This window comes from Protopterus annectens, chromosome 14.part0 (assembly GCF_019279795.1).
Source record: "Protopterus annectens isolate FY-2018-M chromosome 14.part0, PAN1.0, whole genome shotgun sequence".
NCBI lineage: Eukaryota > Metazoa > Chordata > Ceratodontiformes > Protopteridae > Protopterus > Protopterus annectens.
The window spans coordinates 349,310,008-349,332,442 of record NC_056748.1 but is presented as its reverse complement, the minus strand read 5'-3'; the positions used below and the strand labels follow the sequence as shown (position 1 = coordinate 349,332,442).

Genomic DNA, 22,435 nt, shown 5'->3' with positions numbered 1-22,435 from the left:
AGAAATTAAACTTTTGAACAATACCAGCCATAGATTTTATCACTAAGATAATTACCTTGTTACTTGGTTTTGGATCATAATAAAATCACCATCTTCCTCTTAGCTAGTTCTCTTTCTGTTCCATTTTTGTTTTGTTTTTTTCTGCTACTGATAAAGTGTGGATCTTGCTGCTAATGTTAACAGTGGAAAAGTTATTGCAGTAAAGACCTATATGCCACAGTTGGTTCTTTCACTTCCCAGATTCCGGTCTTTCCTAATGGATCAGACACCCGAGTAAATGGCACATCTGTTCAAGGAAGATCCAGTTATGAGCTTTACTATGGCTTTCACACTGTCTGCTGTAACTTTGACTGTGAAAATCCCATGGCTTAAGCAGCCAGTATAGAGATGTAACTGCACAAGATGGCTTGGCTCTGGACTGCACCCTTCAAGGATGAGCGTGGACAGACCCTTGCTTGAAGGTGTCTGTCCAGGTGCCTTTCACCTTCAAGCTGCCCAAAGCAGCTCCACAGCCCAGGTCTGAGGCATCTGTGTACATCTCCTGGACTGGTGGGAGGGGTTGAAAAGGAAGTCCTGGGTTGAGGGAGACTTGGTCCAACCACCAAAGGATCTTATTCCTTAGCCATGGAAGGAAGGGAATGTTGTGATCCAAAGGGTGGGAGTGTTGTGTCCATGTGGACCTCAGTTCCCACTGAAGTTTTCTCATGTGAAGTCTTGCCAATGGCAGCATGGTTATAGTGGGAGACATATGACCCAGAAGTCCGAGATATTGTCCTGCTGTCATAGCAGTGGTGTGGAGGACAGACAGCAGATATAGCTTCAGGCTTTCCAATTTTGAGGTGGAAGGAATGCCTTCATAACATCTGTCCTTATTCTGCACCCCAGGAAAATTTGGTCCTGAGACGGGTTTAGATTGGACTTGGGGTAACTGATGTTAAAACCCAGTGACTGTAGGACAGAAATTACTTTTGGAGTTGGAAGTGTAGGGAACTGGATCAGTCTGCCTGGATTAGAAGGTTGTCCAGGTGTAGAAAACTTTGAATCCCTTGCAATAGGCTATCACAGGAGCCAGACACTTGGTGAATACCCTTGGAGCAGTAGATGGTCCAAAGGGCAAGGCAGAGAAATGAAAATGTGAGGAACCCACAGAAAATCATAACTATTTCCTGCAGTTGGGTCTTATGGGGATATGTAGATATGCATCCTTTATATCCAATGTGGCCAGAAATGCCTGAGGCATTAGCAGTGGGAAGGCAGTCTGTAGAGTAAGGATGAGGAAAGTGGAGTATGCGGAAAGTGGGTACTTGTAGGAAAAGGTTGAGGTGGGACAGATCCAGGATAGGCCTCCAGGGGCCATCTTTCCTTTGGACTATGAAAAGTCTGGAATAAAAGCCCTTTCCCTTTTCTGACAGAGGGACAGGCTGGATAGTCCCTTGAAAAAGGAGACTGTCTAAAACTGTCTGGAAAGGGGTAGCTGGTCTTTGGGTGGTTGTGGGATGCCTCTTAGGGAGGGAGGAGTGATCCAGGTCACAAAATAACCATTTTCTATAATAGACAAGACCCACTTGTCAGAGGTAATGCTTTTCCAGACTGGAAGACAGTGAGAGAGTCTTAGGTGTAGGGGAATGGAATCTGGAGGGGGGTGAAGGTGAAATCAGGTAGTCACAGACTACCTGCCCTGTCCTGAGATGGAGTCTGAGCAGGCCAGGAAGGAGGCTGCTGCTTCTGGTGCTCTCTTGCTCCTAGAATGAGGGGTGGGAGTGGAATGTTTCCTAATGAACTGAGTCTACTTGGGATAATTCCTGTGAAGTTTAGAGATTGGGGACATGAACAAACGTTTTAGGTCTTGTAATTCTTTCCCCTTTTGCTGGACAATTTTAGAGACTCTGCCACTTTATTCCCAAAAAGGGCAAAATTGTCCAAGGGTGCATCTAGAAGTTTAGCCGTTATATCATCAGGTAAGGGTTGTAGTCTTAGCTGTGAATACCTTCTAATGGCAGAGGCAGAAGCTGCAGATCTGGCGGAGGCTTCTGCAGCATCATAGCTACATCTGACTGAATGTCTTGTTACTTGAGAAAACAAGGAGATGAGGGTAGAAATTTGAGCCTTAGAAGGCGAGTCTGGTAGATGAATCAAAAGGGCCAGAGCCTGCTTAGACATGTGTATTTGGTAATTAACCGCACTGAAGGCCAAAGTGGCAGAATTGTATACTTTCTTGCCAATACATTCCATGGTCTTACTGTCCTTGTCTGTGGGAAGGACAGAGGTGGTGGGAAGTAGTCTGGATGGTTTGCTTGCAGAGACTGAGACAGTGCCAAAGTCTGCATCTGGACATTTTTAGACATTTGGCCCCTTCAGGGACCTTATAGAACTGGTCAGGCCTGGGGCTGGTGGTTGGGAATCAGTGTTCAAGGAGGCTGCATTGAAGGTGTCCAAAAAGGCTGGCAAGACTGGAGGGATGGCAGAAGGTGAAGGAGTGGCCATCTGTAAAAGCTCATAATATCTCTTTTGAACCTCAGACATTTCAGAGGAATCCAACTTAAAAAATCTCTCCCATTTTAGAGATAGTTTCATGAAAGGTGAGGTCCTGTCCTGGAGAGTCAGTCTCAGCAGAGTCCTCCTCTGAGGAAGCATACCCCCAGAGGGGAAGGCATCTGGGAGGCATAGGAAAGGGAGTCTTCTGAGGAAGAGTCCAAAGAATTTTCAGCTTTAGGAGGAAGGGTATCTTCAGCCTGAGGCCTAGGAATAATAAGTGGAGGGGCAACCGGAGGGGAAGCAGGCACAAAAGGCTTAAGGCTAATGAAGGCATTAAATAAGATCTGGAAGAAAACTTGCCAATCAAATAGGCTTTCTGGAAGGGAAGTGACATGTTTTGTTTTTTGTTTTCTTTTTAGAGAAAGGGTAGGCATGGAGGGCATAGGGCCTAAGGATGGCCTAAGTTCGGACTGTTCTGAAGCAGTGGAAGGACCTGTCTGGACATCTGTTGTGAGCCGGGGTTCCCCTCTTGTTATCAGAACCCGATGTCTGCAAAACCTCCATGGATGTGCTTTCCACCCTAGGTTCTGCAGCCTTCCGAACAGTACCTGCTATACCTAATTCGGCAGTTTCTATACTTTCCTCCAAGTGAATGTCTGCCACAGGGGGGACATATGGTGAAGGAGGTGCAGCAGTAGTTTCAGGCCTGGGGGCTTTGGTCTTCTTTTTTGGTGGCTCTACGGACTGACCAGACGACCCTTCCAGAGCCAGACATTTAAGACTCTGGTTTTCTAAGTAGATGTTTAGTGCATGCAGACAGCTAGGGAGTGTCTTAGGATTGAAGGCCTGATAAATAGTGCAGGTTTTGTGGTTATGGTTAGGCCCTAGGCAGAAAAGGCAGAGGTCGTGGGTGTCCTTATTGGGGATCTGATGTCCGCACTTGCACTTTTCTTTGTTGGATGACATGAACCTAAACAGGCATGCAATGACCAAAAGGAGAATACAAAAAAGTACATATCTTTAAATGTGAAGATCCGATGGCAGGAAGAGCTGACGTTCAACTGGCTGCAGAGAAGTTCTGAGGAAAGGTACGTGCAGACGTCACTTATATGGACCACACTTCCTACAGCCAGCGTCAGACGTCCTATGTACCTAGCAGTGACTAGAAGCTTTTGTATACTGGCCAGACATTCAGGTAGCTAAGCAGAGGATAACCCAAGGGTTTTAAATGCTGCAACATGAGACTAGGAGGACATACATTGTTAAAATCACTGTTCAGTTGTTCTATGCTGAAATTGTTAATTTTAGAACTGGTCCATCTTATTTGCTGAGAGTGCTATTTTTGACATGTATACTGCAGATATTATTTCCGTAGCAGCTGTGTATATTGGGAATTTTCTAGAAAAAAACAGCATGTTCTATATCTATCTTAATGTAAATCCTACAACTTGGCCACCTTCAGTGGCATAGAGGGATTTAAGCCCTGATGACGGCCCAGGTAAGTGAGCTGTATTAGTGGCTTGGACACTTGATGGAGCTGACAGCGAGTATGAATATGCCCACCCTGGGAGGAACTAGAGTAGTTTGGGGCTGATCACTGCTGCATTTCCTCAGAGCAAGGAGCAGAGCTTCATGAGATAGACTCTGGACAGTCCTTGGGCCACCAAGCTGTGTCATTAGTATCTCCTACCTGCATTGATCAAGGAGGGCATTGTGGTCCAGTGGTGATGCAGATCATCTCTTCCCAGTGGAAGTTTTAAGCCTTAGAAATACACCATCATTACTAGTATGCCAGTGACTTCTCAAACCAGTGCTGAGGCTGCCTGTATGACAGCCTCCCCCAGTTAGCTGTCACCCTGACTGGGGAATACGAAAGGTGGGAAGATGAATAGGGAATGAATTGGCATGGCTGATGGGGATGCCTAAGAAAAAGCACACAAAAAAAAAAAAAAAAAAAAACATTTCTGTAGACAGAAACTGTATACTGCCTTGTAGCCTGGTTCATGTCTGAACAGGATCCAAGGACCAGCTTGCTAACCTGGTCATCAAATCAAATCAAGTCATTCAATAAGTAAACTGCTTTACTAATTTAACTGCTTCCATACCAGTGATTTTGAAGATAAAGAAAGATAGCATCACAGTGCTGAATAACATGCTGAGGAGGAAAATTTACTTTGGAGATGATCTAAGGTTACACTGGAGATTAATTTGTAAAATGCACAACAAAGTCTGATCATAAAGGGGGAGATACTGATGATGCAGACAATACAGTTATGACTGCTGAATCCTACACAAATGCACTCTAAAAATTACTTGCACAACTGCATGGATTGTGCTATCTCAAACAGAACCAAGACGCTGTCCTCCAAAAAAAAAGGAAGCCATTCTGATGGTCCTCTGCCATAAATAAAATCTACAACAGAAGGAAGAAACTGTTGTAAAAGAGAGTAAAATGCCATGAGTGGAGGAGCTCCCTGGTCAGCCTCAATAAGAAGGTGAGATCCCTTATAAGATCCTCCAAAGCTAGCTGCAAAAACAAAAATCGCCACGGATTCTAAGGACAACCACAAAGCATTCTATAGCTATGTCAAGAATCTCAGTGGCAACACCCAGATCTGCTCTGCGTTACAGCACTACGGCACAAAGATTACTGAACCAACTGATATTGCCAACATCCTGGCAGATAGGTTCACTGCTAACTTTACCCCCCTCTCACTCCCTAAAGGGCCCATATCTATACAGGAAGAAGGCAGAGTCCCTGTAATCACAACTACACAGGTAAAAGCTGGAATCTCTAAAGCCAAAAACACAGCATCCATGGGACCGGACAACATCCCAGGCTGCATTTTACACAAACTTCAGAATGAGCTGGCTCCCCACCTAAGCACCATGTTCAATCATAGCCTCATGTCAGGCTTTGTGCTCACTGAATGGCGCACAGCAACAGTTATCCCACTCCACAAAGGAGGAGCCACCACTGATCCCAGGAACTATCACCCTATTAGCCTGGTCTTTAAGGCCATGGAACGTATCATCATGGAACTCATAAACAGACATTGGTAACCTCCAAAATCTGGACCCCCCCCACCCAGTTCAGGTTTGTGAAAGGGAGGCAATCACCAAGGCCGTAGACGAGGGTAAGGTGGTTCACACAGCATTTCTTGACCTCACCAAGCCTTTCAACACCATCCCCCATTCTGGAATTATAGCTAAACTCACTAAACTAGGTATAAATCCCTATATCACGAGATGGTTTGCCAACTGCCTCACTGACCGAACCCACACTGTAAAAGTTGCAGACTCCAAATCTGACTTCAAACCAGTGACAGGTGGAGTACCACAGGGGTTCATTCCTGGGACTTCTCCTGTTAGCCTGTATTTCAGAGAAGTAGATACCAAACACAGAAGGCCTTTGGCTAATGAAGTTCACAGATGACTGCAAACTAGGAGCCATAGTCGAGTCCCCAAATGATGTGGACATCCTATAGAATGGCCTCACTGAGACAGATGCCTGGTGTCAGAGCCATGGCCTCAAGCTCAGTGCCAAAAAGTGCATTGTCATCCACTTTGGTTAAAACTCTGTACCCATGAACTACCACGTAGTCGGCAGTCTACTTAATGCCAAATGTGTGACGAGAGACCTTGGGACCCAGGTGGACAGTAGTCTCTCCTTTGATAATCACATTGCCACAGTAGTCAAGAAATCCTTCTACATGGTGCACCTCATCACAAAAGGGTTGTCATCCAGGAAAAAAGAGGTCATTGTTCCCCTCTGCTCGACACTCATTACACCCATTATAGAGTACAGCACCCCTTTTGTAATGTACCTCACAAGACATCTGCAGCAGGTGGAAAGGCCACAGAAGTACCTCACAAAGAGGATTACTGGCCTCAAACAGATGCCCTACACTGACCATCTCAAAAAACTCCAGCTTTACTGTGTAACATATCACATACTCCGAGGTGATCTCTGCCTAACATATAAAGCTATGTCAAACCCAGAGCTGTTGGACATGCTACACCTAAAGAAATCCCAATCCCTCTGAGCTACACGCTCTAGGGACCTAAACCTTGTCACCACAATAAACAGGACATGCTGGAAGGATAGAATCATGTTCCAGAGACTTCCCATACTCTGGAATAAGCTACCCATCTATGTCAAGCAAAGTTCCTCATTAGCACTCTTCAAGAAAAATCTTGATGAGTGGATGGGAAATAGAAAATACACCCCAGGGATCACTTCTGTGGCTCTGCTCGACAGGGGCACAGGAAAATAACTTTCTTGGGTGGCGTAAGTCAGGGAGCCTTGTTGGCTAGGCTTACTTAGGCCCTTGGGCCGATAGCCTAGTACCTATCTATGAACCTATACATAACTTATAATATACAGCAGTTTCTTATAGTGCATTTCAGCTTAGATGGCACATATGTTGTGGTTTCTGTGTATTGCCCCAATTTAGTTTGGATAACATTTAGATTTTTTCATAATCAAGAAAAGCACAAGTATATCTTAAATCAGAACTTTTGGAATTTGAAGTGCCACCCAGATACTAATAGTTCTTTTTTTAGTTTTTTGATTTTTTTTTTAAATGCTTTTTCAGATACTCTTCAGTGCATTGCAGAAATGCTTCGTTTAACAAAGCAAGCCATGGGACCAGATTTACTAGTTGTGGAGAAAAAACTAGAAAGGTGAGTTACCGATTATGTGAAAACTGTCTTCTAGAGTCCGAGTTGTATTTAATTAAATGTTGCTTGTTGAATATTACTGAAAAAAGTTGATAAGTAACATGAAGGTTTGTCAGATATTGCATATAATTGTCAGCAAGAATATGCTCTCGGTTAAGCAGTACTGCCATGTTACTTATTTTGTTTGAAAATTTGAGATCAATACATTATCATTAGTTCTTTAATGTTCTGGAACATAATTAGTCTGCAGTATTGTATATTTTTTAGAAGATGGCTTCATGTGTTGTATATAATCTCATAATTAAAAGAATGCACTTATTTAGTAAGTATTCTGAAGTAATATAACTGCCATATCAATAGAGAGACTGTTATAAATAGATAATTGTAGCCTGGTTTTGTGTAGTTTAAAGGACATTCTGGATACATTTTACACAGATATAAAGGTTCCCAAAGCTGTGTTGTTCAGTTGTCTTCACAGTTCTAGTATTGGTTTAGGTGATCACTCATAAATGTTTTCTTGCCAAATTACGTTGTGTAGCCAAGCTATAACAGTGGCAGCTTACCCTTTTTCTTGCCTGTATACCTGTAAACAGGATCCAGCAGTTGTGCAAGAAATGGAAATTCAGTTATGCCACAGCCTTTGTAGAATGTTCTGAGAACTCTCTTTCAAACAACAAATTTTACTGGCTGTATAATTTTATTGCTACTGCAGTTTCAAATATTGGTAGCAGTTTGTATTTTTTTTTTTTGTATTGCATAATTTTATAGTTAATTTCAGCAGTTTTGTGGACTCGTAGGTAACTTTTTTGATTAGGTGTGATTATGGTTGTGTACATAATATTTTCTGTTCATTTACATGAAAGTAAATTTCTGCTGTAAAAGAAATTGTTGCTTAGCCTAAGCAAATAACAGATTGTTATGGTTCTTGTTCTTTTTTTAAATATGTGATGAGATTGTGACAAAGAAAGAAAAAAAAACAACAGATTGCTTTGTCTGTGTGAGAATAAGACAAGGATTTGAGTGTATAAATAAGTTAATGCTAAAGGCAGGGAAGTAAAATAAGAGAGTGAGGTCATTGTAATGGTTCCCCCATTTACATACAGGGAGAGGATGATTATTTGAAGGTGGGGTTGGCTACAGTAAGATCAGCCAAAAACAGTTCAAGTCTTTGTGGTAGGGATTCCGTGACAAAATTCCCTCAGGGTCCCAATTGTCACAGTTAACTGCGTAATGCCTTATGGACAATCTTTATGGGCTGCTTAAAAGGCATGGGTTGAAATTATTCTACATAATTTAACATATCCCTCTTGCGCCTGCACCTATCCCTTAGGGTTCTAGGTTAATTTCTAGTCCACAGTAGAGGAGAAACTTTCACTTATACCTTTCATTCTCTTGGTGTTCCTGGGTTATGACAATGATTCACCTCTAAAAAAAAATTGCCGTCTTGTTTTTTCGCAAACTTTTGGCTTAAGTCATTGAGTTCCTTGGCATTCTTTCTTAGCTGTCAGGTTTCTTTGAGCAAGAAAAACAGTTGTCCGATACCATGGAGAGATCTTCATGTTCACCTGGTCCAGGAAGTTAATGCCATTGTTAGTATTTCTATAACTTTTTTCTGTTTGTGACAGTAGAAGTTCAGTAGCGATACCCCAACCCTTAAGCATACGCATGTTCACATCCTTGAAAGTGTGTGTGTGTGTGTATATAATACACACACACACAGTCTGAAACATCAAATCCTCATATGAGCATATGTTTTTCAGGCTGTCAGTAACAGATGTTCTCGGAGTTTTTTCCACCAGCATTTTCTACGGTATCATTGTACAGCGGGATAAGGGAATTTGCCCTTTTGTTGTTGTCTGATCTTGGAATTGGTACATGTAATTAACAGGGGTCTATATTAAAAAGACGAACGTTTACTTACCCGAACGCCTAAATGTCGACTTGTCTTCATCGAACCGGGAAAACATTGATCGTCCAGAAGTGCAAAAACGTCGTATCGTCATGGTTGGCCTTCTGTGGTATAGCTTCGTAAGGTAAGTATGCGAAAGTTATGGACCTTAGGGTTAGGGTGCGGGTTAAGGTAAGTGCATAGATGGTAATGTATGTTAGATTTAGTGTAGGGTTTTGTTAAGTGTACGTGTGTGGATTATTTAGTTTGTTTGGGTTTATCTTTTTAAGGTAAGTGTGCGATAGTTACGGACCTTAGGGTTAGGGTGTGGGTTAAGTGCATACATGGTGGTATATGTAAGATGTAGTGTAGGGTTAGAAGTAGGGTTTAGTTTAGGGTTAGAAGTAGGGTTTTGGTTAGTGTATGTATGTGGTTTAGTTTGTTTGTGTAGGTAGTATGTAGTGGGCAGTGGGGTAGGACAAGTATGACAGTTCAACTTTTTGAATTCCGCGGTTTAGGGTGTTCGGTGTATATGCGGTTTGATGAAGACGGGTCGACATTTAGGTATTCGGGTAAGTAAACCTTCGTCTTTATAATATAGACCCATTAACAGGGATTATGGAAGTTGCAGGGGGAGATTGCACCTTGCAAAAAATGATTTTTAATTTTTGTTGTTTTCTAAAATGAATGATGTTTTGATAGTTTGCATTTTGAATGCTCTGTGTTTGATGATATACACATACATGCACACATACATACTCACACACACGGTGTTATTCATTGCAAGTGCCCTCGGTCCCAGTTCTTCAGGGATCAGTTCAAGCTGAGGTATTTAATGACTTAGGTCTTCAGTAACGTTCTGTGCTGCTAATATGCAAGTCAGGAGGTTGGTTGTTTTTCACTGAAAAGCAGCTTCCCTTGTCACTATTACTGACGTTACAAGTAGCCCAGTACTGTAATGATTTCTGGAACTGTTCATTAGCTGTTTGGATTTGTTTCTGTTTAACCTTGCTTTCCCCGTGCTATATTTCACTAACTTATTCTTGACAGGCACTTCATATCTCTCCCTTTTTTCTACCTGTTTTACCCCCTACTGTGTGCCTACCATCAGTCCTCATGTACTCCGCTATTTCATCCATTCCTCAGAGAGTAAGAAATTGGTCACAGTCCACCATCATTAAAGCAGCCGTTACAGCTTTTCTGTTTTAAGCCCTACTCCACCCCCATGCAGTCCCTACAGCAGCTGACATGCACTCTGTTGTGTGTGTGTATCGATGCTTAGGCTGATTCCATCTCCAGTACTACATGCTGCTTGGCAAGGACTGCACACCTTGTACTTGCACAGGGTCCCATATCCTAACTTCTGTTGGGCGGGGTTGCTCAAGTTCCATGGCAAACCACATCACCGCAGTCCTTCTGGATGGTTAATCAGACCTTGGCTGTTTCACTTCCATTTCCTCTCCTATCCAGCCTTGTCCAGCACAAGGACTGCTATTTAAACTCTCTTTATTTGGAGGGGTATAGTGAGGGCTTCATTCTTCAACAACATGGTGCCAACAACAATGTGCAATTCTTTACAGAGACTTTGTATCTCATTTTTACTCCGTGCTTACTCATTTTTATGCATGTATTTATTTATTTATTTATTTTTGTAGCTGCTGAGCCACTTTATGTATATCAGACTCTTCAATGAGCTCTTTCAGTCATGACTAGGTAATTACACTAGTTAAGCACACCATTGCTTTATTTAGTGTTAATCCTGATTCTCTCAACATTCTGCTTTTTGGTGATCATTTCTGATGCACACAAGATTCTTTCTTGTACTAATGAGTCATGCAACTCACCAAATTCACAGCTCTTGGCTCAGTTGCTTTGTGTATTAACATAAGCAGCAACAGACTTTGAGAGACACTGCGCCATCATTAAGAATATATGGCAAATAAAAAGAGAATTCTTATGTTTCAAGTTTTGTCATCACTGCAGTATTTTCCATGTCTCCTTAAAACTCAAATGTATTTTAAACTTTCAAGGTGTTTTCCCGCACAACATGAAGAAATGTAACAAATTTTCAGGCTGCTTGGAGATTCCACATGCTTTAAGGAGCAAATCAAACTTCTGGATCCAAACATGCCTTTTCTCAAGCAGATTACACCAAAGGAAAAAGGTTATAGGTGGACTGCAGCTGAGCCATTTCTAAAACAAATATTAGTCACTTTGTTTTCTGCATTACCTCTGATATTTTGTACACCGTGTCGTATATGAAAAACATAGATGTAAAGTTGTTCAATCTCACCGTTTATTCTTACACGTGGGTTCGGAGCCGAGCCATCTGCTCCGAGTCGGCCGCTTTACTAGCTAAAGATCTCAGAATAGCTCTAGGCCAGGCCCCTGTCCCATGATACTCTCTGTCCTACCCAGATCTAGATTGCCGCTGCAACTGATCGTAAGGTCTACGGAGAGCTTGGGCAGGTAGAACTGTATTTTATTTTTTGACATTTTTGGAAGTGTTTTCTCTTTAAAGATTGCTATCAAGATAGTGCACTTTCCCTTATAGGACTTTAGGGTGGTTAGCCTTTGATTTCATTAATATGTAATTCATGTTATTTATGGAGCGGTTGCTCTTAGGCCTCTGATCGTTTTTCTTTGTAAAATTACTATTATAGCCTAGTTGTACAGGGATTGTTTTTGCTACCCTATCCCTCTTAAATCCAACATAGTGTGTTAAGTAGTTAGTGTGTGTTCTATCCTTATATATATATATATATATATATATATATATATATATATGAGTGTGTGAAATACTGAATGTGTTTTATCCCTAGTTGTGCAGGGATTTTATATCTTAGTACTGTTTGTTGCTGATTACTGTTGATTCTGTGCACTTATTGTAAATCGAAGTTGGTCAGGGCTCTGATAAGTTCAGTTCTGTTTTGTATAACATGGCGGATCAGAAAGAAAAGCAAAGATCTGGTTTCAAGAAGTGTAATTGTGGGCAGAAGATGTCCATTACTGATGGACACGTTAATTGTGTTTATTGGTTGGGTCCTGTACACCTCCAAGAAGAATGCTCTATCTGCCACTCCTTCAGCAGTAGGGTTTTATTAGAACGGTGAAGGAAGTTGGTAGATAGAGGCTTGTTGAAGCCAGACTTTCAAGAATCCCTGCACAAGGCTGACCCAACCTCCAAGTCCTCGAAGGGGTCGAAGTCCAGGTCATTGGCACCAAGCCTTTCTGTGAGGGCATGGTCACCGGATCCACAGTCTTCAGAGCCATGCACCGAACAGATGTCTTGGAGCCGGTCCCCGGCCTTGGAACTGGTCTCCGAAACTCTGAAGTCACCAATCCTTTGATCTGTGGCATCTTCAGTTCCTTCGACCCATTCATTGAGGACCCTTTCAAATGTCGATGTGAACTGGGTGGTGCAGAGGCTTCTAGAGAACCCAGCATTGGTTAAATTATTATCGGCTTCATCCCAACTGGGTTCGAAGCCTGAGACTGTCCCACTGGCTGTGACTACTCCTCCTCCGAGTCGAGCAGGGCCTTCGGAGCCAAAGGAGGAGGATCTGATGGTTGTGGAACCTTCTGAGCCGAAGCCTGTCCCAGTGCTTTCAGCTCTGTCAACCCTGACTTCTTTAGTTCCATTGGAAGAGTCTTGGAGCCGACACTCACTCGTCGGCTCGGTGGGGAGGGGAAGACGAATCGATGCATTGGTTCCAACCATTCCTCTCATGGCTTCATCGCAGATGAGCTCGGCTCCGTCCTCTGGTTTGGAGCACGCTGTCTCAGCGCCAGGGAGGTTGCAGTCTTCATCGGAACTGGTGGCTTCCTCTGGTTGAAGCAGCAGTGCCTTCGATGCTATGAGGAGGGTTATGTCATCTAAGACACACACATCATCAGGTCCCTCCTCTTCCTCCCATAAAGTGTCACATTCTGCCTCTACATCGCAGGTTCCTGTCAAGTGTCGAGACCCTGAGCCTCAGGTACCCCCATTGGGTGACCCCTGCTCTACTGAGACTTCACCAGAAGCCCCCACTGATGAGGCTCCCAGAAAGAGATTATGCAAGAGGAGGCATTTCGATTCCCCTCAGGAATCATTGACATCAGACACCGACTTAGAGGAATCAGAAGTGTCCCCATGGTTCTCCTCGGAGGATATCTCCTTTGTGGATATCCTGGAAGTCCTAAAGCAGAGGGGTGACTGGCAGTCCATTAGCCCTACTGAGGATGAGTCAGTGCTCCTGAAGGCCTTTGGGTCTCAACCTTCCACCTCCTGGGTTACTCCACCCTTTGACAAACTGATGGATTTAGTCGCTCAAAGAGCGTGGGAGTCTCCTGATTCTATGGAAACGGTCCCTCGGAGGCCTAATAAATTTATCACCTCCCCCCAAGACAAGATGTTTGTCACTAAGGGAGTCCCCGTTGATGTCATGGTGGTGGCGGCGGCCACCAAGAAAGAGATGTCAGAAACCTCTTCCACTGTCTATCCTCCTAATAGAGACTGTAGGACGATGGAAAGATACAGAAAACGCATCTTTAGTTCTGCGACATTTGCCATGAGATCGCTTAACTATTTGACCCATTTTACCCGTCTTCAAAGAGATCTCCTCAAAGAGCTTGGGAGATGCTCTACAGGGCAACACAGATGAAGCTGTCTCTGATAAGGTGACGGCACACCTTAATACCCTTACTTCTGTTCTGAACTCGCCTATGCCGCTCATTTCCTATGCAGCCAATGGATTGAGTCGAGCAGCAGGTTCAGCGATAGCTCTGCTGAGACTGTCCTGGATGCGCTTATGCTCCTTTGCAGAAGCCTTCAAGTCTTCCTTTGTCACCACCCCATTTGATGGCTCTTCCCTGTTTGGGCCCAAAGTCAGGAGACTCTCACTAGGTGTGAACAGGAGGGAAAGACTGTCTGCCGTAGGAGTCCGTTTTTCCACCCCTACTAGACCATACCCCAAAGAGCAGAAAGGTGGGAAAATGTGGTTCCAAAAGTCCCAAGGAGTTTCCCAGAACACACGTAGTGAACCCCCCTCCAGGGGCAGAGGAGGGGGCAGTAACGGAAGACACCACACTGGCGGCAGCGGAGGTCCGCAGAACTAGGGCGACAGGGATCAGTTCCTTGGCAAGCCCTACCAGCGCTCCTGAGAGGAGGCCTGACTGTCCTGCTCTGGAGGCAGTCGGGGGTCGCTTGGCTTTGTATCCAGATGCCTGGCTAGGAATTACAACAGATTCTTGGGTGCAAAGCATAGTTACCAGAGGATACATCATTCCATTCCTACAATGTCCGCCTGTCAGCACAAAAATCCCAGATGTTCCACCCAGTCTCAGGGATCAAGCAGCCACAGAAATCCAGAGGCTGCAGGAAAAGAGAGTCATCCAACCAGTCCCAGCAGACCAGATAGGATCTGGAACTTACTCCAGATTCTTTTTAGTTCCAAAGAAGGCGGGACTGGAGGCCCATCTTGGATCTCAGCAGACTCAACACATTTGTAAAGGAGAAGTTCCAGATGGTCACGTTTCAGTCTATTCTTCCATTCCTCAGAGTGGGCGATTGGATGTGCTCCATAGATCTCAAGGATGCGTACTACCACATCAAAATGGCCAGGCCATCCAGAAATGATCTGCGTTTCTGGCTGGAAACCAGTCACTACCAATTCTGAGCACTGCCCTTTGGACTCGCAGCAGCCCCCAGAATGTTTACGAAATGCATGGCAGTGGTTACGGCTCACTTGAGGCGTCTAGGATTCCGAGTGTTTCCATATCTGGATGACTGGCTCCTTACTGCCTCCTCCAGGCATCAACTAACTCTGTCCAGGGATCACACTCAATCGCTGCTCTCAGTTAGGCATCACTATCAATTTCGAAAAATCTGCGTAGTCACCGTCACCATCGCAGCATATCTCCTTTATCGGAGCAGAACTAGACACTACCAGCGCCACAATAAGATTACCCCTGGACAGAATAGCCGCATTAAGGAATCGGGTCTCAGACGTTCTGCAGAGAAAAAAAAGGTACCTGCCCATCAAGTACTGAAACTCCTAGGCACCATGGCAGCTACACTTATAGCAGTTCCTCTGGGACGAATGCACATGAGGATTCTTCAGTGGTTATACCAACAACTTCCCATGTCATTCTTAATCATGATTACGGACTCTTGCAAGAAGGATCTTCGCTGGTGGCAACAGCTTACAATGGGTCACCCATTTGTTCTCCTTCCGTCGTCAGCCACGGTGACCACGGATGCTTCTCTGATAGTGTGGGGGGCTATTTCAGGAAAGAACTGCCCAAGGTACCTGGTCGGAGACAGAGTCACAGTTGCACATCAGTGTTCTGGAGCTGAGAGCATTCCTTTTGGCGGTGCAGGACTTTCACGACTCTCTGCCTCCAGGGACGATTGCCATACAGGCGGACAACATGTCGGTAGTCTGGTACATCAACAAGCAAGGAGGAACCAGGTCTTAATGCCCTGTGTCGAGAGGCCTTGAGAATTTGGCAGTGGGCTGTGTCTACTGGGCGCTTTCTGATAGCAATGCATATCCTGGGGAAATCCAACTTAATAGCGGACAAATTGAGCAGAGCCATTCTGCTACCTCACGAGTGGATCCTCAAAAACGAAGTTGCTGAGAAGATTTTCCACAGATTTCCACAGCCTTGCTGCGACCTGTTTGCATCCCCTATGAATGCCAAGTGCAGAAGCTAGTTTGCCCTGAATTCCCCACTGGGGGACAGCCCAAGGGACCCGTTTGTACACGATTGGCCCCCGAGACTCCTGTATGCTTTTCTTCCTATTCCTCTGATTCCAAAATTCTTACAGAAAGCCAAAGCCCTCGGCAGGATGGTAATCTTAATAGCCTCACTTTGGCCTGGTCAGATTTGTTTCCCCTTCGTCCAACTCAACCAACTGGAGGAACCTTGGATTCTAGACCCAGTTCCAGACCTTCTGACACATTCGTCAGGGACCCTCCACCCCTCTCTTCATTCTCTGACTGACAGCTGGGCTGCTCCAATTTCCTTCCTAGCCAGGTCACATGATTTTTCTTCGGCGTTGCAACACATTCTTGTATCTTCCCATAAAGCTTCTACCAGAAAGTTGCATGCTAGTAACTGGAAGCGTTTTGCCCTTTGGGCTTCTCGAAACAACGTTGATCCCTATGTGGCCCCTATTGCTAGTATTCTGGAATTTCTCTCTCAACTTTTTTAAAAAGGTGCTGTGGCTGCCACAATTAGAGTCCAATTGGCTGCCATCTTGAACTGTCAGCTTGGAGCTGAGGGTTCTAACTTAATGTCGCACAGATTATGTCGGGCATTCCTTAAGGGTGCCATTCATCTCAGTCTTCCAGTTAGACAGCCCTTTACTCCCTGGAATCTAAATTTTGTACTGTCCGAATTATTCTTTCCCCCTTTGAACCTGCATCATCCTGTCAATTGAAGTTCCATTCCTGGAAGACGATTTTCTTGGTGGCCATTACTTCAGCACGCAGGATATCTGAGCTTCAAGCCAGTTCTGTCAAACCACCGTATTTGGTGTTTCATCCAGACAGGGTTTCACTGAGGACTAATCTTTCATTCTTGCCAAAAGTGTGTTCTGAGACCAATCTGAACCAAACTATTGAGCTTCCATCTTTTTTCCGTTAATCATTCTAATTCGTTGGAATACATGTTGCTTAAACTTGATGTCCACAGACAATTGAGATACTATTTGGACAGGACAAAGGAATTTAGAAAATCTGACCAACTTTTTGCATCTTATGCTGACGCTAAGAAAGGATTACCAGTTTCTAAAGTTACCCTTTCCAAGTGGTTAACTGACTGCATTCAGTTTATCTACTCTTCAGCCAACCAAACATTAGAATATGGTGTGAGGGCCCATTCAACTAGAGCAGTCTCCATGTCTTCAGCTTATACGGCTCGTTTACCTTTGGATACTATATGTGCAGCTGCCACTTGGTCTAAGCCTCATACCTTTATCACTCATTACAAAGTGGACAAGGCCTCCAGGGACTGGGCTTCCTTTGGTTCCACTGTCCTCAGGAATATACTCCCGTGAGTCACACAGGATTAGGGTGCTTGGGACGCTACCCACGGGTAAGAATAAATGGCGAGATTGAACAACTTCACATAAAGAAGTAATGTACTTACCATAACGTTCCATGTGAGTTGTTCATCTCGCCTTTTTCTTACATTCCCACCCACCATCCCCCTCCAGGGTCTCGAAGAATGGGTAGACTTGGGCTCTGGTAGTCTTTTCTGAGGTTCTTACTCCACCTGGAGTACTTCTGAGTTACTTTTTATTGTTGCTGAGTTACGCAAACTAGATCTAGGGTAGGATAGAAAGCATCATGGGATAGGGGCCTGTACTCTAGCTATTCTGAGATCTTTAACTAGTAAAGCGGCTGACTCTGAGCCGAACCCACGTGTAAGAATAAAGGCGAGATGAACAATTCACATGGAATGTTATGGTAAGTACATAACTTCTTTTTTCTTCACTTCTGAAACATTGTAACATGTGGTACATCCAAGTCAGTTTCATAATCATGCATTGCAGAAAGCATCATTGCACAGCAGTCAGACAACGTTAGAAAATGTCTTGATACATAATGTTAAGGTGCCACTTCTTAAACCTATGTACTACATTAGAGCAGATGTTACAGCCATTGCAATTTTAAAACCTTTGACCCTACAGGAGTTACAGGTGTCGTACTTACCACCTTCAAACAACAAACATGGCATACATAAAAGTAGAAAAACTTAAGGTTGCACATTCCAGGGAGAGACGTTCCCCCTAATGAGAGCTCTAGAAGTGTACAAGTTGCCAGCCTTACCTCAGTCTTTGGCAGACCGCAAAGTTTTCACCAAAGAAAATTTTTTAGTGGTACAAGAAAGCACTTTAGCCCAACAGCAGGTGGTGTCTTTTGTTCAGCACAGGCCAGCATCAGACTGCTTGAATGTAGTTGAAAATAACATAAAAAGGCCCAGTGTCCTCAATTGAAGATTCAGGATCCCTACTGAAATGTTGGCACTTGAAATGCCAAGTGCCAACAAACAGAGAAAAAGACTGAACCTGCAGGGGCACAGCAAATGTCAAACATTGCCCTTCTTTTTAAACTTGTTTTTTGTAGGAGGCAAGCCTCTGCACCACCCCAAGGGTGTAAGCCCCCCACACACACCAAACTTTATATATATATATATATATATATATTTCAAGTGGTTACCAAAGATTCACTCTCCTTTCCTAATTCATGCCATGGAGATACTTCCTTAAAATCTCCATGTTCCCCTCCAGAAAATTCAACTTTTTTCTGAAACAGTTAATTACACTGAGGAGATTTAGGGTTGATTCTGCAAGACTAAATGCACAGATACCCTTTTACTTTATATAGGTTCTCTCTCTAGGTTGTCTTTTCACAATTGAGTATGGTTACTTATATTTACTGGTGTCTTCCCACACCAGCAACCCCCCACCTGCCCATTGGTGTTATTTTTTTTTCATTTTTTGTCTCCCTTTGGTGCGTATTTTTTTTTCGTTTTTGGATGTCTTGCGTGTGCTCTGGAATTAGGTACGATTACCGTATGCATTCATTGTTTTTTTATATATCTAGTATAGACAAGTACAGAAATGTGCACTGTATGTAGTTATTAATTTATTGTTATATTTTGAAACAGTGCTTTGTTTAATATGAGACATTAGATAATGTAGTGGTGCAGTTTAATCTTTAGCTAGTGTAGCAGGTCTTAGTTTATACATTATTAGGTTTATAAAAGTTTTGCATTAGTTACATTTACTTGAAAATTTGTTTTAGGGTGGTATTTCAGCAGTTTTGTATCATTTTTGAACATGTTGCAAAGGTGCTGTGTAATAATGCCAGTCATATTTTTTTTCCAGAGTGATATATCCCTTTAAATTACAGTATTTGTGCATGTACCACATAGTTTTAGTAACCTTTTAAAGTACTTGTTTTATGTGACCGTACTTTAAATACCAATCAAACATAGTCCAGGCCAATCTGTGCATCTTTTCAATGCTTCTTTCTGGTAAAGGGGGATAGTTTTTTTTTTGTTGTTTAAGAATTTAGGGTATTCAATAGGAGGCCCTCTGCTCTCAAAAAAGATATACATGGAAATAAGGCTCTCTTGGTGAAATTAGGCTGTTCAATAAAAGTAAATTGTCAGCATCAAGACATTCAGCTGCCTGCTGTTCAGCTGATTGGCAGGGCATGTATAGTAACCTTAACTCTGAGCTCTTGAATATGTCTCTGCCTTTATCCTTGCAGGGTGAGCAAACATTACATGAAGCTACCCTGCGTTTTGTCAGGGAATCAAGATTGTTATTCAGATATGGTAAAAAAAAAAAAAAAAAAAAAAAAAAAAAAGTTAAAAAAAACAAGAAAACTGTAAACCACGAATAAATGCAAAAGTGTGAGCACAAAAGACTTCCTCCTAAGCCAAAACCGTAAAACACCAATGATATCCTTGAAAAACAAAATCAAAGACCACAGCTGCAATAAAATATCCTTTTATTCATACACAAAGAATTTTGTCCCGCTAATAACGGACCTTCATCAGATAATACATTTTTCTAACAGGAATCATTTTAAAAGACTTCTAACCAATAACAATGCACATATCAGCACACACCTTCATAAAATATCCAGTAGGATTGATAGCTTAATTAAATGGCGTAAACTGTATGTGAACATCCCCCATCCAATCAACAGTTAGTAATATTTAACCAATCAAAGCATGTATCGTCATGCAGCTGTAACATTTAATAGTAATAAAGTGCAATAAATCCGCACTATCACCATTAATATTCTTAATTTTACTGATGATATTATATTACAAACTAAATGCGCCTACACTGTGTTGTAAACTTAATGATGTTTGACCAATGAACACCAACAAAAAGAGCACAAACACCAATCGGCATTGATGAACCATTAATCGTCAAAGAAATATATTAACCCAGATGGACTTACATCAGTAGATATATAACAAGAATGCCAAGCTTGTATACCCTTAAACATAAATTGTTAAACTAAATGACCAAATATATATATACTTATTAATACATATAATGGTAAATTATTTAGCCTATCAGATTGCATAAAACTGTGTGATCACCAATGATCTCAAACTAAGGCGTATACCCACCATATCTTATCCAGATTATGAATAATTATTATTGAACCTATAAAATCACGCATTTCGGTGCGATAACCAATCCAGTAATGTTAAACTCCAATCTATAGGCCAACAGCATTGCCTTAAGGCGTATACATTTCTTCGTACTACATTTTATGAATATTTAATGTTTAACCAGTTGGCAAATAAATTTAGCCTATCTGTAAATAATTTTCAGATTATATCACTGATGTTAAGACAATAAAATCACGTATTTCAACGCAATAACTTATCAGATAACATTAAACAATACTATGCAGCCCAGCATTCACTTAAGGTATGTATTCCTCCTCATACTTCATTATGTGAATGGTTGATATTTAACTAATCAAATAAATTTATACCTAACTACCAATGATTTCCAAATTCTGTAAAATACCAGATGCACAAAACAATGGTCAACCGTCTGATCGCACATAAAAATGCAAACAGCAATTTTCTTAAAAGGTAAACTGGCCATTTCCAAACTAAACAGTAAAAGTTGTATGTTCATCTTATAGTTTCACATATTTAAATACGATAACCGAAACAGATTTTTCTATACTGAAAAGCCTAAATGCCCTGCAATGCATGAGGGCATGTAACCTCTTCAAGAGTCAATCAAATGACACATTTAAACTTGACAGCCAGTCGCTGTCCAATTACAAATCTATATTCAGTGAAGAGGATTACCACACCCATTCTTAAGCATGACTTCTAAATGGTTATTAATAAACCAACAGAGTCACGTATTGCGGCTTAAGCACCAATACCCTTTAAGTAAACACTAAAACATAATTGGTAACCTCCATCATGGATTGAATGCAACATAAAATTAGTGCAATCATTTATATTTCCTATCAAAGCCAGATCGCTCACTTATTTAAAGACATAATAAAGGAATCTTATAGCAAAAAAAAATAATGCCTGTTCAATAACCAGTCAGATAACACATTCAGACTTGGCAGCCAATCGCGGTCAGATTATAAATCTATATTCAAAGAAGGGGATAAACACACACCCATTCTCGAGCGAGACGTCAAAGTGATTATAAATAAACCAATAAAGTTGCATATTGCGGCTCAAACACCAATACCTTTTGGGCAAACACTAAACTATAATGAATAATGACAATATCCATCATGGAAAGCAAACAACCACGTACCACCAATAAGTGCACCAGCCTCTTCTTCTTAAAAGACAGAATTTATTCCAAACACGTTGCCATACAACTGCAAAGCGCTTAGAAAGTGAAAATAGTGAAAATAATGTAACGTTAAGCGCTTTCACCCACTACAATGTGGGCTTCCTCAGATCACTGAAAAACTAAACACTCACTTCCTTTATTTGAAATTTGGTGCCATAATTCACTCATTCAAACTTTTAAAGACATATACAAAAACCTCATGTATTGCAGCCTTGTTCCTAAACCCAAAATATTTACATACAAATGGGCTATTGCAATGTAAAGAACATATAACCGATATATATATCAAAATCTTACTAAAAAAAAATATATATATATATATATATATATATATATATATATATGTCTGTGTGTGTTATGTACCTGACAAATAATATATATGCTGGTAAAAAACCTAAAAAAAGTTTGATATTATTACATTAAAATGCATGTGTACACGTTGTCTATAACCATATAAAGTGCCTGTGAACTGATGAAAATGCATGTCAACTAATAAAGGAATACATAATTAAACAAATGAAAAGAAATATAAATTATGACAGGACCTAATAAAACCGCCCAATCTAAACCTACACTCTTCCCCCTATGTAAATCCGGAGAATGTAATGACTGTGCAAGCGAAATTTAAGCATTACCTAAATGGAACTCCAGACCTGAAAAATTAAATTAATGATTCTCTAAGATTGTTTTACAAGAAATATAATCATTAAGTCCGGGTGGGTTCGTAGTATCTAAAAATAATTGCCACCATGTTTCTCTAAACCCCAGTATAGTTTTGAGGTCACACCCCCTAGGATCTGTATGAATGATTTCTAGTATGGCAAATCTAAATTCATGGATGTTATCCATCTTTTCAATGCGTCTGTACAATGCATTCTTAGTATCTCTCTTTTTTATACAATAAATATGATTATATATGCGTTGTCTAAAAGTTCTTTCGGTTTTTCCTATGTAAAACCCAGAACATGCAATACATTTCGCATATATATATATATATATATATATATATATATATATATATA

General features: G+C 41.8%; 1 protein-coding gene across 1 annotated transcript in view; it reads left to right on the top strand.

The window, feature by feature from the left end:
• Nucleotides 1-22,435, top strand: part of INPP5F (inositol polyphosphate-5-phosphatase F) — a 1,563,976-nt gene that overhangs the window by 1,480,654 nt on the left and 60,887 nt on the right. Inside the window, exon 17 of the mRNA XM_044056075.1 lies at nucleotides 7,074-7,161. Within this exon, the coding sequence (XP_043912010.1) occupies nucleotides 7,074-7,161 (88 nt within the window). The remainder of the gene's footprint in view (nucleotides 1-7,073; nucleotides 7,162-22,435) is intronic.